Here is a 15,874-nt window from a genome sequence, read left to right on the forward strand (position 1 = left end):
CTGACTTCAGCTCAGGTCATGATCTCATGGTTTGTGGGTTCGAGCCCCACACCCACAATGGGCTCTGTGCAACTAGCTCGGAGCCTGGAACCTGTTTCAGATTCTGTGTCTACCCTCCCCCACTCATACTCTGTTTCTCTCTGTCTGAATAATAAACATAAAAAAATTAAAAAAAAAAAAAAACAGGGAGACAGACACACAGACAGAGAGATAGAAAAGAAATACCCAAGTTTTGTTTTTTCCATTATTTTTGTTTTATTAACTATGTATGTTATCTTTAAATAGAAATTAATATTTCTTTTTAAATACAGTACTGGATTTCACACATGAACATTTTCATTTCATCTTACCAGAATCAATTCTTGCTTGCCTTCGGGCAGCACATTCTTCAATTCGAAGTTTAGGTATTCCTTCTGCTACAGCTTTGGCCATTCCACCCATCTCTTCAATTTCATGAATAAGCTATTAAGAAAAATAGATTAATTACTGAAAAAGAATATAGTGATATTTTTATAAACTATACAAATTTGTTATGTTAAATAATTACCAATATTAAAAGTCCTAAACTATTTTAGTTGTAACTTTAATATTTCATAAGAAAAGAAGTAAGTTAACATCAAGAGCTTTCATTCGAAATTCCATGGAGTTAGGAATGCCTGGCTGGCTCAGTCAGGGGTAGTATGCAACTCTTGATCTTGGGGTGAGTTTGAGCTCCATATTGGGTGTAGACATACCTTAAAGGTATAAATTAAAAAAAAATTTTTTTAAAGGAAAAATGGGGCACCTGGGTGGCTCAGTTGGTTAAGCATCCAACTTGAGCTCAGGTCATGATCTCACAATTCCTGAGTTCAAGCACTGAGTCAGGTTCTGTGCTGACAGTTCAGAGTCTGGAGTCTGCTTCCAATTCTGTGTCTCCCTCTTTCTCTGCCCCTCCCCTGCTTATGCTCTCTCTGACTCTCTCTCTCGAAAATGAAATAAACATTAAAAAACATTTTTAAGGAAATAAATTACAGAGTTAACAATTTTGTACTGTATATTTGAAAGTTGCTAAGACATTAGACTTAAAAAGTTCTTAAAGAAACTGTGTAACTGTGTGGCATGGAAAGTAATTAAACTTACTCTGGTAATCACTTTGCAATTCATACATATATCAAATCATCACGTTCTACATCAAAGTAATACAATGTTATATGTCCATTATATCTCAAAAAATAAAGAAAGTATATATTTAAAGTCACTTCAAAAGACAACAGAAAAACTACGATGTATATTCTGGAAAACACAAAGCCTCTTACTCAAGTCTTAGGAGAAAACTAAAGATAACATCAGTTGTCTTTATTTTTAGTTACACAAGTAAAGTTTTCATGGATACATAAATAAACACTTTTTAAGAATATATTTCAAAATGCAATTTCATTTTTTATTTGAGCAGCACAGCAACACTATAACTCTACTGTTGTTGACACTAGGATACATGTAAACCTTCACTCACAGCCTTATTCATACATGATATGGTGGGAAAATGAATGGTGGAATGGTATATGACTTAGGAGAAAGGAACAAAGTAAAACTTGCTTTTTCCAGAAGAATTTAAGAAATTAGAATTTGTTCTGGATTCAAAGGAAGCCAAAGCTAAGACAGGAAGCTAGAAAGAGGAGGACTACTTGGGAATTTGCAACTATCCCTCTCCCATTCTGTCAGGAAAACCAAAGCTTACATTTGCAAATAATGGACAAAGTTTATTTCTGTAGAAAAGTAATGGGCTATCAAATACCAAGTATAGAGAGAGGCAAGACTAAGATATCTTGCTGCTATAAGAACCTGCATTCTGAATAATAAGACTAAAGACAAAAGGCATACAGAGAAAACAGACAATATAGGACATAGAAGAAAACTTCAAAAAATACAATATCCTCAGAAAAAAAGATTATATTCTATATTAATGAAACAAGTAATATAACGTACAAGGGAGAGAATTAGAAAACAAAAATGAGCTTTGGGAAATTATAAATATGATATATGAATTTAAAGTAAGTAGAAATTTAAAGTTGATGACTCTCCAAGAAAACAAAACAGAATCTCACACATAAGTTGTAGAACAGATAAGAACATCAGAGTAGCATTCAAGGAGGTTCTTATCCAATAATTAAGAGCTCTAAAAAGAGAAACCATGGGAAAAATGGCAGGGAGGAAACTATCAAAAAAATGACACAAAATAATTTCCCAGAGTTAAGAGAACATCAAAAATAGGGCAGATAAAAATTGTCCACCAAAGGTCTAGTCTAGTATAGGGAAAATACACACATCAAAATCTCCCAACTCAAAAACAGAGACCTAAAACTGTTAGAAAGAAAAATCCTGAGAGTAGAAACAGCATCAGACTTCTAAACAGAAATCTTGGAAGCAGAATAAAAGCTAGAGTAAAAAGCAGATCAATGTTTACAAACTCCCAAATGAAAATAATTACAGACTATCAACCAAATACCAGAGTAGAATAAAGACATTTTCAAACATCCAAAGTTTCATATAATTCATCCCCACGTACCACTTCTAAGAGGTTCCTATGAGATATCATTCAAAATAACAAGGAATAAATCAGCAGAGGTAGACACAGCACTCAGGATACAGGTTCAACATAGCAGAGGTGAAAAGAATTCCCAGTATAACAGCAAAGGGAAGTCAAAGGACTGCAATGGTCAGCAGGTGTAGAGAGAAACTAGTCTAAGTCTGATGACAGCACTGGAGGACTTCAGAAGGACATATACTGTTGAGATGTAATTATATTAGTAGTATTACAGGACAGAAGAAAGAAGAGGTATGAATCAGCTAAAATACTAAACTACCATACTACAAAGTAACAGATAATGCCTAAAATTGATGAAATTAGAACTAGTATATATGTGTAATTTTTAAATATGGAGATAAAACAAACAAAAAAGATATATTTGATTCAAGGAAGCAGGAAAAAAGCAAGTAGAAGACAAAGGATGGATTTTTAATACTAGTACTCTTTTTGACTCTCTGAATAAAATACTTTAATAGAAATACAATTATATTTTTAAATTATGTTTCAGTTTGGTATATTATAAGGTCAAATCTAAAATTCTTTTTCTCTTGAACATTTTATACATCTTGATATAAATCTATGATTTGATTTATAAATCAAAATACCTATAAACCTTTATAAATCTGCAAATATTAAAACCAAAATTTCAAAGAGGAGAAACTGACCTTCAAGGCAGCATCATAAACATCATTTGTGAGAGACTCCATCATATAGGAACCTCCCCAAGGATCAGCCACTTTGGGAATCCCAGATTCTTCTTGAATGATGATTTGTGTATTCCTGGCAATTCGGGCACTTTTCACAGTTGGCAAACCTAAGGCTTCATCAAAAGAATTTGTGTGCAAAGACTGAGTCCCTCCAAACACTGCCGCCATTGCTTCTACTGTAGTGCGAATGATGTTATTATAAGGATCCTGAAACATTTAGAGAAAAGCAAAAAGTCAAAACAAGCGGACAGTTGATAAAGGATGCTCTGATTAAGCAGTGGCCCCTGCATATTACTTTGCCAATGCCTATGTTAGGCTTCAGAATATTCAATAAATTCAAACAAATTAGTACACAAGCCACACTTAATAGGCACTCAACAAATGATTTATTAAGTGATTAATAAAATATATGAACAATGAGTCCAGATAAGAAATCTAGATTCATCCTGCCCCTGATTATGACTGAGGCAAGGCATTGGACCTTTCTGAACTTTAGCTTCCTCAGCTGTAAAAATGAGGAGATTATGACAAAAATGGTTACTAAAGTTCATACCAACCCTGAAATCTATACTTCTCCATTTATAAGGACCTGAAGCCATACTGAATATGGATATATTAGTTATTATTTACTTTTAGATATATAAAATAAATGTAGCTTTAAAGTTATGAATTATTTTCAATATATCAAAATAATTTAATAGAAAATGCATGAAAAAGATCAATTTTTTAATAGAATGAAATTAAATTATACAAATGAAAATAGTACTTAAATGGGCTGTTTGCATGCATATTTATTTAACCTAAAATAAGTAATATAAATGCACAAAATTTTAACTAGGTGATTTTATGTTAAGAATTTTAACTCTTGGGGTGCCTAGGTGGCTCAGTCAGTTGAGCATCCAACTCTTGATTTCGGCTCAGGTCATGATTTCACAGATTGTGAGATCAAGCCCCACATTGGGTTCTGTGCTGTCAGTGGGGAGCCTGCTTGGGATCTCTCTCCCTCTCTGTCTGACCTTCCTTGCTTATATATGCTCTCTCTACTTCTCGCTCTCTCAGAGTGAATAAACATTAAAAAAAAGAATTTAAACTCTTAAAGTTATTTAAGACAATATTAACTAAGTTATAGTTTTTACTTCTTCCTCATCATCACATTTTTTTCTTTACCTTTAAAAGGGTAAAACAGCACTGCATAGAAGCTAAGGTTTAAATGATTTTATATTGTTAACCACTAGAGGGAGCCAACTTCATTTATTATAATAACATGTAAAAATCATCAATGTGCATTATGCTTTAGAAAAATTATAATTTACAAATATTAGTAGATATGCTCTTAAATCTACTTCCTGACTATGCTATGTTGCTTGTAAGCCAACATATGACTTTAATAAAATTCTACACTTTAAATTATACATATACCTGCTCAGTAAGTGACCATCCTGATGTCTGACAATGTGCCCTTAGAAGAAGAGATTTAGAGTTTTTGGGCTGAAACATTTTCTCTATTAAGTGAGCCCAGAGTCTTCTCCCAGCTCTCATTTTTGCTATTTCCATATAAAAGTTCATCCCAATTCCCCAGAAGAAAGACAACCTAAAATAGTAATGTTAAGTCCATTATTTGATTATACTTAACAATATAAAATGGAAAATAAAGTATTGCACACTAAAGAAAACAATATCCAGATTTTAATTTCAAACAACTTAATTTGAATTAAAGTCAAAGCATAAAACATAAGCAATTTTAAACCTAACAGATAAAAGTACAGTTTTAAGCACACAGAAGAAATCACTTCAGGTAGAAATTATTCACTTTACAGTTGATTTTTCTATAGAAAAGAAGTTCCTCTTGTGTCTTTCAATATAGAATGAATCAGTATCCAAAAATAAATACTTCAAGAATACCCAATATGTAAGTCAGGGGTAACTCATGAAGGGAATAAAACAAAAAATTTGTAGTTTTGAATAGCAAGAAAGTTTTCCTATTTGTTTTGTTGTTTTTTTGTTTTGTTTTGTTTTTAAAGAATAATAGTATATTTGGTCTAGGAATATATTTCTCCAGTTGTCCCCAAACGCACTACTCCTTTTTATCTTCTATTCAGTTGCTGATGTACACATTTAGTTTGCTTGCCTAAAGGTAGAAAGGCTGTGTTTCTTCAAATAAAACAAGGTAACCTTAATTAAACTAAAAACTAATAAAAATTTTTGATAGGCCCTTGAAAGAAATTCTTAACACTACAATCCTCAAATATACTTGTCTTAGGATACTAAAATTACTAAACATCCCAAGAAATCTTTATTTAGATAATATCTATCAATATTGTATATATTAGTTCATTTAGAAACAATAAACATACAACATGCTAACAGAACTAACCTTTTTTATGGAAAGTTATTATTATACTTTGCTAAAATAAAAATATTGTAATAAAAGAGTCACTGTTTTACACTTTTGCAAATCTAACATGTGGCTCAAGGGAAGACAGTTGGAATAAGTATCTGCTTCTATATTCAATCGATTGTGACATCACATATCATGCAGCTTCGGGGAAACAATGTGCGCTCTTGAAATAATGAGAGTGGAAAAGGCACATAAAGCCGCAATAGAATCATGAAAACAATTTGACCTGAAAGATCCCAGGAAGGGCTAGGGACCCTGAGGAGTCCTTGGACCGCACTTTGAGGACCCCTGTCATACGGATGCAACAACCGCTGGCATGGAGTCTAGGAACTCGCTGAGGGCAGAAGTCATTCCTAACACATAAGTTTGTGCTTGACTCAGAGCAAAGTTTAGCAGTTAATTATTCATCTGACCAATTTTTAATCGCCAAATTTAAATACTTCTTAATCTTCAATTTCCATATTTGTCATATAACTTTACAAGCTATTTCGAAACGGAAATGTTTTTTAGTAGCACTGCAAATTCCAAAATATTTATATGATAAGTGTAACAGAAGAAAATGTAATGGATGACTTCTGTTTTAAATGGAAAAATAAAGAATAAAAGTCAATGACTTAAACATTATGTTTACATTTTAATTGTCAAAATATGCCAGTTGATTGTGTTCTGTGAATAGCTGAAGTCAAGATTCCTCCAATTTACCAAGAAGTATAGTAAAATTTAACTCTAATTTTTAATTATAAACAGTATTGGCTTATTCTCTTATCATTATTCCAATAAAACATAAGAGAACCTAGTGTGACATTTATATACACAAATTCATTTTAGCAATATACTTATGCATTAATGCATAAATGGGTCCTAAAATTTTTCCTAAAATTGAAACGATCTCTGAGGTCAATTTACTCACCTTGGTGCAAATTCATCAATTGTCAGACCAGCTTGGAGCCCAGTTCTACAATATTCCAACCCATCTGCTATAGTATAGGCCAGTTCCAGAATGGCATCAGCCCCTGCTTCCTGCATATGGTATCCACTAATTGAAATTGAATTAAATTTTGGCATGTGCTGCATAAAATAATAAAATATATAACAGTGAATAAAAAATTTTAAAGGTTCTCTATTAAACCCATTTTCTAAAAGATTTACTTTTAAATGATGTTCAACTCACAAACACTAAGTAGTTTTAACATTAACTGAAAATATTTAATGTTTACCTTGTTATATCTAATTCACTCTTCAATTTAAGTGGTGATTCAATGAACCATTGTAAAAACTGCACCTGTTTTATTCTCTAGTGAAACAGAATTTGCACTAACCATTCTTTAGAGACAAAGTTAAAAACTGAAATTAGTTAGCTGAAGTCAGGAATGAACCTTCAGTCTGAGAACTGAATACACATCTTAAATTCCAAACCAATGACTGTAACCTCTTAAGAGGTCCTAAGATCTCATAACTTTGGCCTAATCTGCTAAAGATAAATACATTTAAAGTTTACTAGTTACCAATTTTATTATTTGAAATCTCTTTTGAAGTCATTGAAAATGACTATATACTGAAACAAAACAGGATAAAATACACGACTTAGAAATCAAAGATTTCAAATGGATTTACTGAAATATTTAATGTTAAGCACATCCCAGACAGGTTCTTTATACCAAAATCACTAAAAAAAAAAAAAAATGGGTTCTGTTGTTCTCCTAAAACTTATTAGGGAGGGTACATAGCACAAATATTCTGCCAAGTTCCAAAATTATCATCCTTCCCAACAGTTGGCCAAATAAAATAATAAAAACTAAATCACAGGAACTGACTATGGTAGTTAAGAACACAGGCTCTAGAGTTAGAGTGCTCAAAGTCTAGTTGATAGCTAGTGTCACTTAACTAGTCATAAGACTATAGGCAAGTTTCTCAACCTAGTTATTCCCTGCTTTCCTAAAGTATAAAATAGAAGTAATAATTATATCTTTCTCATGGAGTTGTTGTAGGATTAAATGATTCACCTAAACCACTTAGCATTATGTCAGTATGCAGTAAGTCTTCAAAAAATGTTACTTGCTATTGCTAATGTATGCTATGGATTATCTGTAATTTACATTTTTGAATATTTATAGTTAACCCAAAGCTCTTGAAAAATATTCTATTGCAAAAACAGTAAGGGGGTTAAATTACATGGAGTTGAGAGACTACTTGAGTGCATTTAGAGTTTATTAATAGGAAACAACAAAAGAAGCATGTGCTTCTCTACAAAGAGGATTTTAGTGGCAGAATTTCTTTAAAAATAATAGAAATATTGGAATATTGGAATATTATTCAGCCTTAAAAAGGAGGTTAATTCTGATACATGGTACAACATGGATGAGCCTTGCAGACATCATGCTAAGTGAAATAAGCCAGTCACAAAAAGACAAATACTTTATGATTCCACTTATATGAGGTGCCTCGAGTATTCAAATTCATAGAGATAGAAAGTGGAAAGACAGTTTCCAGGAGCTGGAGGGAGAGGAGGATGGGGATTTATTATTTAATAGGTACAGAGCTTCACTTTTGCAAGATGAAGAGAGTTCTGGAAATGGATGGTGGTAACGGTGCACAACAGTGTGAATGTACTTAATGTACACTTCAAAACATGAAGACGGTAAATTTTACTGTGTATTTTGCTATGATTAATTTTTTTAAATATAAAAGTTTACAGTTTACAAAGTACTTTAATGTAACATTATTTTTTGATCATTATGTGAAAACAAAACTTTTACACTTATGTGAAGGATTATATAAAGCAATTTTGAACTTGCAGATGACATTAGAACCTTCTAAAAGGTGAAATGCCCAAGTACATAATAGCACAAACTAAATAACCTGCTACTAACTGTTCAATTCTCTACTCTCTTCCTGTAATACATGGACCGTAAATGCAGAATGCCAATGAGCAAGGACCATACTTCCACTTCCTCTCGCTACTGTGTGTGTCCATTGATACACAGGTGGAACTTTAGTTGGTACCTGGAAATTCACCTTAAATCAGAGGAGCTTCCCCCTCATCCCAAACACACCCAGCCCACCCACTTCCCCATAAGTTAGCACAAGATAAAAGGGACCCTGATGACTGTGGAGCAATCCTACAAACAAGCTCTTAACAACCTACTTTCCAGCTTCTTTCACTTGAAAGAGACTCGACTCCTGTTTAGTTAAAGCTACTGCTACTTGTGTATGCGTGTTTGTCACGTAAGTCAGTCAGAGAAAGACAGATATCATATGTTTTCACTCCTATGTGGAACTTGAGAAACTTAACAGAGGACCATGGGGGAAGGGAAGAGAAATTTTCAGAGGGAGGTGAACCCATAAGAGACTCTTAAATACAGAGAACAAACTGAGGGTTGATGGGGGGCAAGGGAGAGGGGAAAATGGAGGATGGGCATTGAGGAGGGCACTTGTTGGAATGAGCACTGGGTGTTGTATGTAAGAGATGAATCAGGGGAATCTACCCCCAAAACCAAGAGCACACTGTACACACTGTATGTTAGCCAACTTGACAATAAATTATAGTAAATAAATAAATAATAAAACACACATACACACACACACACACACACAGACACACCAATTCTTCTAACTTTTCTGTAAGGTTTAAAGATTTAAAGTATTCAAAATAAAAAGTTCTGGGAAAATTGCAAAAAGTAAAAATAAATTAAAAAGTAAATGTAATCCTGCACATATGTTCTTGAAGTTGGAAAAGGTGATAAAAATATACAATTCTATACAATACAGTTCACAGGGACACATGAGATTTATGAAAAGACATAAAACTGCAAAGTGTAGAAGCAGAATATCAAATGAGGAGAGTAGGCAATGCTTGCAAGAGCTCTGAAATAATGGCACTTACAAGAAATAAAAGAGATTTTTTTTTAAAAAAAAGGATTCATGGTAGAGAAGATACTGGCCTTTTGCCATGAAATAATATAGTCTAACTTTAAAGTAGGTAAAGAAAAGGAGAGCATTGCCATCAAGAAGCAAAGTGTGAATGCTGAGGGAAACTACATATTAATTTCTCAGCGGAAAATGAAGTTTTATGTTTTCCAGTGGAAGGACTGTTGCTAACATAGGAACGCTAGAAGAACCTTCTTTTTCCACCATTCTACTTGGGGAAGATGAAGGGGTGAAATATCAAGGACCTCACTGTGGATGCAGACATAAGTGAGAGATTCTAATCTAGTTTCTAGTAGAAATGAAGTTGACATTTTGATCTCCAACTGTCAGACACCAATGTGCACTTCAAAACTGAATCTGAACTCTGGAAAGAAGTAAAGTGTAAATTAGGAGCACTCCCTGATTCTAACAATTATCAGAGGATAAAAATTTTAATAAAGAAAATATAGTTAATGTCTAATGCCCAGATTCCTATAGGTAACGAGACTATAAAATGAGTACATTGAAAGCAAAACAATACAAACTGACAACACACATACACATAAAACCCACAGTGCATCTTTATGCTAAAATTATTCAGACTCACTTATCAAATTCAAATTAGGTTATGATATTTTATAAAAATTCCTTCATCCAAAGAATGAAAGCAAAACCCCTAAGAAGCAGAAAATACCTTTGCTGTATACTGGAAGATGTCAGCAATAATTTTCATGGATGGTTCTGGAGGAAAAATGTAAGTATTTCTGACCATAAACTCCTTTAGTATATCATTTTGGATTGTACCAGTGAGTTTCTCTTTAGGTACACCTTGCTCTTCTCCAGTTATTATAAAAGTCGCAAGAACTGGAATAACTGCTCCATTCATGGTCATGGAAACTGACATTTTTTCTAAAGGAATTCCATCAAAAAGAATTTTGGTATCTTCCACAGTGTCAATAGCAACACCAGCCATTCCAACATCACCACGGACTCGAGGATTATCTGAATCATATCCACGATGTGTTGCCAGATCAAAGGCAACTGATAATCCCTGCTGGCCAGCTAAATACACAAAGAAAAAGAATGCTGAATTAAAGAGTCTGGCTTCAAAGTAAACTGACTTATGTTAACAATAACACGGGGGTCAATTCATCTCATCACAGAATGCTTTTATAACAAACATTATTCTTATGCTCATACGTGTCAAAACACATTTAAATAAATACACTTCATCTCCTAAACTGTTTTCCTATATGGCAAAATGTGCAAATTGGGTTCTAGAACAAAAAGAATAAAACATCTCACAATCTGTGTATTTGAGGATTTCTTTTAACTTAGCCTTTTTTAAAATAACTTCAAGTTTGTAATTTTTAATCCCCTTCACCTATTTTGCTCTTATCTTAACAATTTTAGGTAAAAGCTTTTTAAGTTTATTTCTTTTTAGAGAGAGTGCCCATGTGCACATGAGCAGGGGAAGGGTAGAGAGGGAGAGAATCCCAAAGACTCTGAGCTGTGAACACAGAGCTGGATGCAGGGCTCATCCTTACCAGCCTGAGATCATGACCTGAACCAAAATCAAAGAGTTGAACACTTAACCCAGTAACCCAGGGACCCCTCAGTAAAAACACTTTTTAAGATTCATGAAAAGACCTGGCTGTTCACAAATAGCTAACATAACTTAGTATCTGTATGCTCACTTATTTTTGTTCTTGTGTTTAATAGGGTCATAACAAGATGTCTTGGCTATTCATATATTCTGGGAAATCAAATTATGAACACCAGGCAAAAAAAAAAAGTCTACACTAAATATAAGATCCTCCTCCATGTGCAATATAAATGCACAGATCCTTAAATTTAGCATTCAAACAATATAATTTTAATATAGATCAGAAAGAAATAGTTAATATAATTTTTAGAGACATAAATGCCAGATTGCACTAAATATATTTGTACATTATCACTGGTTTATTACTTCATTTGGGCATTACTTAAACCATTTCCCCTTCAATTCCTATCATGACAACGTTAATTAAAAACTCAAAGAGGGGCACCTTGGTGGTTTAGTTCATTGGGTATCTGACTCTTGATTTGGGCTCAGGTCATGTTCTCATGGTTTGTGAGTTCAAGCCCCACGTCGGGCTCTGCACTGGCAGTGAGAGTGGAGTCAGCTCGGGATTCTCTCCCCCTTTCTCTGCCCCTCCCCTACTTACAAACATTCTTTCTCTCAAAAAAATTTTTTTATTTAAAAAAAGCTTTTCAGAGAAAAATCCAATGTCTCTTTTTGTCATACAAGTTTAATTCCTTTTATATAACATGAATGTACCTGTTATTGGGATTCAAGAATTTAGCACCCTATTTTAGATCACTCATCTTTTTGACCATGGAAATTGAAAAACATTCATATTTTTCAGAGTATAGTCTTAACTGCAAAATTCTAAAGTAACTATCATTTTTACAGAGCTCAACTAGTCTCCCTTCAAAAGAAGCGAAGAATAGGAAATGCATGGTTGACCACTAACATCATGTTTTGCAATGAACATCTTACCCTTAATATTGTCTTTATAGAACTTATTGCTTTCTTCCACAGTACTAAAACCAGCGTACTGGCGGATGGTCCAGGGCCTAAACGTGTACATGGTGGGATACGGTCCACGTGTGAACGGCTTCACTCCTGGAAGTTCTTCAGGTAAGTCCTTGGTATCCCTTCTAGAATATAAGGGTTTTATGGAGATCCCTTCTGGAGTATGCCATATCAGGTCTTCTGGGTTTTTGCCTTTCAACTGCTTTTTGGCCAGGGCAGCCCATTCTGGGTGAAGGGGTTGGTGCTGATGCAGAAGTCTCCGCCATATAAGCCTGGATCCTGATGATTCTTTGAGCTGCTTCAGGTGATGAGGTGAAAGCAAAAGAAGCCGAGTCTTAGCCCTCAACATGACGAATCATGGAAAACACCCAAAAGGCACAAGATCTGGCCTAGAAAAAGAAGTACAGTATATATGTATTTACAAAAGGCAAATTGAGAACACTGTTAAGAAGGGAAAAAGGCACTTCCCCTTTTCTGCTCCCTATACCTGGTATTTCATAACTTTGGACCCTCTTCTCCACAATTACTATCATTGTTCTAGTCTTCTTCCTCAATGCTTTGTTAGCTGGCTTTACTGGCCAATCATAGGGTCTCTAATCCATTCTAAACACTGGCACTAAGGCAAATATGGTGATGTCGCACATCACTTAGGATTTTTCAAATGTTCTGCATTATGTAGAGGATAACATACAGTCTCCTAATTTCTTCACTGAAAATATTTTGAACATCTACTTTATGATAGGCATTGTGTTGGGTGCTGGAGAAAACAGTGGAGAACAAGAGAAATAGGCATTCAAGGTCTCTATGACCTGATCACTGCTTAGCTCAGACTCATCACTGTTCTAGAAATACTGGATAACCTAAAGCTCCCTGCATATATCAAAGTTCTGTGATTTGCTCTGGCTCTTCATCAACCTAGAATGTTCTTTGGCTAATCTGGCTAAGGCATCATCTCCAATATGTAGGGCTTTCTACATACCAGGCACTGTTGCAAGGGCCTTCTTTACACAGAGTAGCAATTTTAAGCCTCACAACACCACCAAGATAGGTACTAATATTATCCCCATTTTACAGATGAGGAAACTGAGACACAGAAGAGCCAGCATTTAAACCTAGGCAGCACTAGGTTTCAAAGTCCTAGCATCTAAATAAAATACTCAAAGGTTTTCCCTGAACTCACATGCTGGGCTAAATGGGCTCTTCAGTAGTCCATACCACAGCACTGTTTCTCTGTTTAGACATCTGTCATCTCCCACACTACTACATATTAGAACACTGGTTTTTTTACATTTATATAGATATGCTTATATAAGAAGTATAAAGTTATACACACACACACACACACACACACACACACACACCTATATATATTTCTCGGCTAGTTTATTAACTGATCTAACATCAGAGCTGTATATTCCTAATAACTAGCACAGTCTTACACTAAGTGACTGAGTCTGATTTCACCATTTTACACATAGAATGAAGATCCAGAGAAATAAATGAGTAAATAGCTTGACCAAAATTCCACTGTTCAAGTGAATTAAATAAATACTTGCTAGAGTCATACAACTTCAACATATAGAGCCTAGTATTTTAACATGCTTTGAGATAAAAACTTTATTAATATAAATTGTGCTTTATAATGTATAAGGTAACAAGTGAAGTGAGCTTAAAATTCTATTTTCCATACCATTTCTTACCTATCAATTTAATGAAACTTAAAGGAAAAATAAGAATACCTAACATTTGTTAGAGGGCTGTGAAACAAAAGACAAACCACTGGTGGGAACATTAACTGCTTTAATTATTTTGGAAAGCAAATTGGCAATATGTATGAAAAGTGTCAGGACTGACTAGGGCATTCCACTGAGGAACGACACTACTAGGAAAGTTACTACATAAACATAAAAATACATGTTCCTATAGTTCTACTTGTAATAAAAAAAATTTAGAAACATCTTCAATGTCTAACAATGTAGAAAAGGCGGGTAATAGTATATACAAGTGATAGAATTTTACACAGTTATTAAAATATATTTAGAAAATGGACGAAACCAATTTTTAATGTCAGAAGTCAGAAGAGTGGTTACTTATGGTGACTAATACAGAACGGGAACAAGGGAGGTGCTTTGGGGTGATGGTCTTGGTCTGAATGTAACTGTGATATGTTCAACTGAGTAAAAAGTACATAGCACAAAGTGTAAAAAGAAACACAACAGAACAATTGCCTTTATTCTTTTAAAGCTACTATGATTTTTATTCTGTCATATCCATGGGGTCCTTGTCATTCATCTTCTTGCAAGCATAAACTACATGTAGTAGCTTAAAAAATGAGAAAAATATGTATGACTGAACCATTACCGCAATGATATAAAAGGTAATTTGAAAACTGCCAGATATGGGATTGTAGACAGAACATATCACACTCAATTACATAAAATACTGGTTCCTCAAACCTGGACTAATGATATGAAAGAGCCCTCTATTAAGTGACTTCCAGAAAATCACATGACAAACTGGTAAAGGCTGGAACTAGACATTATTTTAGGTAAGAACACAACTACTACCAATGACAACAGGACTTCTGACTTTTCTCAGAAGATCTGTGAAGAGGCTTCAAGCATCCAAAGAAGAAACATGTAAAACAAATGTAAGTTTCTGATGAATACAATGTGTTAAAGAGTAATGATGAGGTCCATCCCTACAGATCCCCTTCCCCCCCACCCCCCAAATATGGGTAAAATACCCACCATTCTAAATCAAATAACTTTCAAGTTTTGGATGTTAATATGAGATTGCACATTAATAGTTCAGAAAAGGCTAACCACCTCCAATATTCAACCAACTGGGTTTGGAGATGACAATATAGCGCATGCAAATTGTATTTAATATTAGCATAAATATATCATTATATATTAGAAAATGTTGGGAGAAAATCAAGTGATTTAAAACACACATACACACATTATCCCGAGGTTTCCAGCGTCTCAAAGATTGCTCTTTCAAGACAAAACTAAAGAGGTTAGTAATTTACAATTTTATGTCAATTTAGACCTGCCTTTCCTATTTCACCTCTTACCCTTAGATCCACAAGTATACACAAAGTCACTTTGAGTGCTCCACCTCTTACAACCAACCTCACAGTAACAAGAGCTGCAGCCTAGAAGAGAGACAGCTGTGGAGCCAGCGCGGCCCTCTGCCTAGCGGCATCTCGGGGTGTTGGGGTCGCCAGGGAAGATGGCGAATTGGCCCCCGAGGCGAACAAGCACCTTCTTTCCAGAAGTACCTCCTAGTTTCCACTGATGACGTTTAAGAGAAGTCGTTTGAGACTTTAAACCCAAGGAGAAGGTAGAGGGGAGCGGAATGCCGTCACAGTGGGAAGGTAAATAAGGAAATAGGGAGGAGAAAAAGGACAGGCTCAGAGGACATGAATAAATGGGGAGAGAGGAGCCGGGGAATGGAGGGAAGTGAAAGGCTGACATCCCTAGGAACACAGTCTTACTCACTGGCCCGCCTGTCTCGGACCTCGGCTGTGAGAGAGGGCGGCTGGACTTCAGACGCCCCAGCCCTAGACGTCGGAGACCCACAGAGCGGAGCCCCTCACGGAGCTGGCGCGGAAGTCAGCTGGAGAAGTCAGGGGGCGTAGGCCGACACCGCCCTCCCTGCAGCCAATCCTGTCGCGCTCCTGTGGGCGCGCTGCTGATGACGTTGGGCTG

At 35.0% G+C, this 15,874-nt stretch overlaps 1 protein-coding gene across 2 annotated transcripts in view; it reads right to left on the reverse strand.

The window, feature by feature from the left end:
- MMUT (methylmalonyl-CoA mutase) overlaps positions 1–15,808 on the reverse strand; it is a 35,435-nt gene extending 19,627 nt beyond the window's left edge. Inside the window, exons 1-7 of one of the 2 annotated variants that reach the window (XM_029944397.1) lie at positions 15,665–15,808; positions 12,123–12,547; positions 10,272–10,639; positions 6,582–6,739; positions 4,693–4,864; positions 3,232–3,480; positions 351–462 (exon numbers count right to left, since the gene is read on the reverse strand). In XM_029944397.1, the coding sequence (XP_029800257.1) occupies positions 351–462; positions 3,232–3,480; positions 4,693–4,864; positions 6,582–6,739; positions 10,272–10,639; positions 12,123–12,507 (1,444 nt within the window). In that variant the 5' untranslated portion in view covers positions 12,508–12,547; positions 15,665–15,808. Of the gene's footprint in view, positions 1–350; positions 463–3,231; positions 3,481–4,692; positions 4,865–6,581; positions 6,740–10,271; positions 10,640–12,122; positions 12,548–15,660 lie in introns of both variants that reach the window. The other variant, XM_029944398.1, reaches the window with a different exon arrangement.
- Between the last annotated feature and the right edge of the window lie 66 nt (positions 15,809–15,874).

This window comes from Suricata suricatta, chromosome 7 (assembly GCF_006229205.1).
Source record: "Suricata suricatta isolate VVHF042 chromosome 7, meerkat_22Aug2017_6uvM2_HiC, whole genome shotgun sequence".
In the NCBI taxonomy this organism is placed as follows: domain Eukaryota; kingdom Metazoa; phylum Chordata; class Mammalia; order Carnivora; family Herpestidae; genus Suricata; species Suricata suricatta.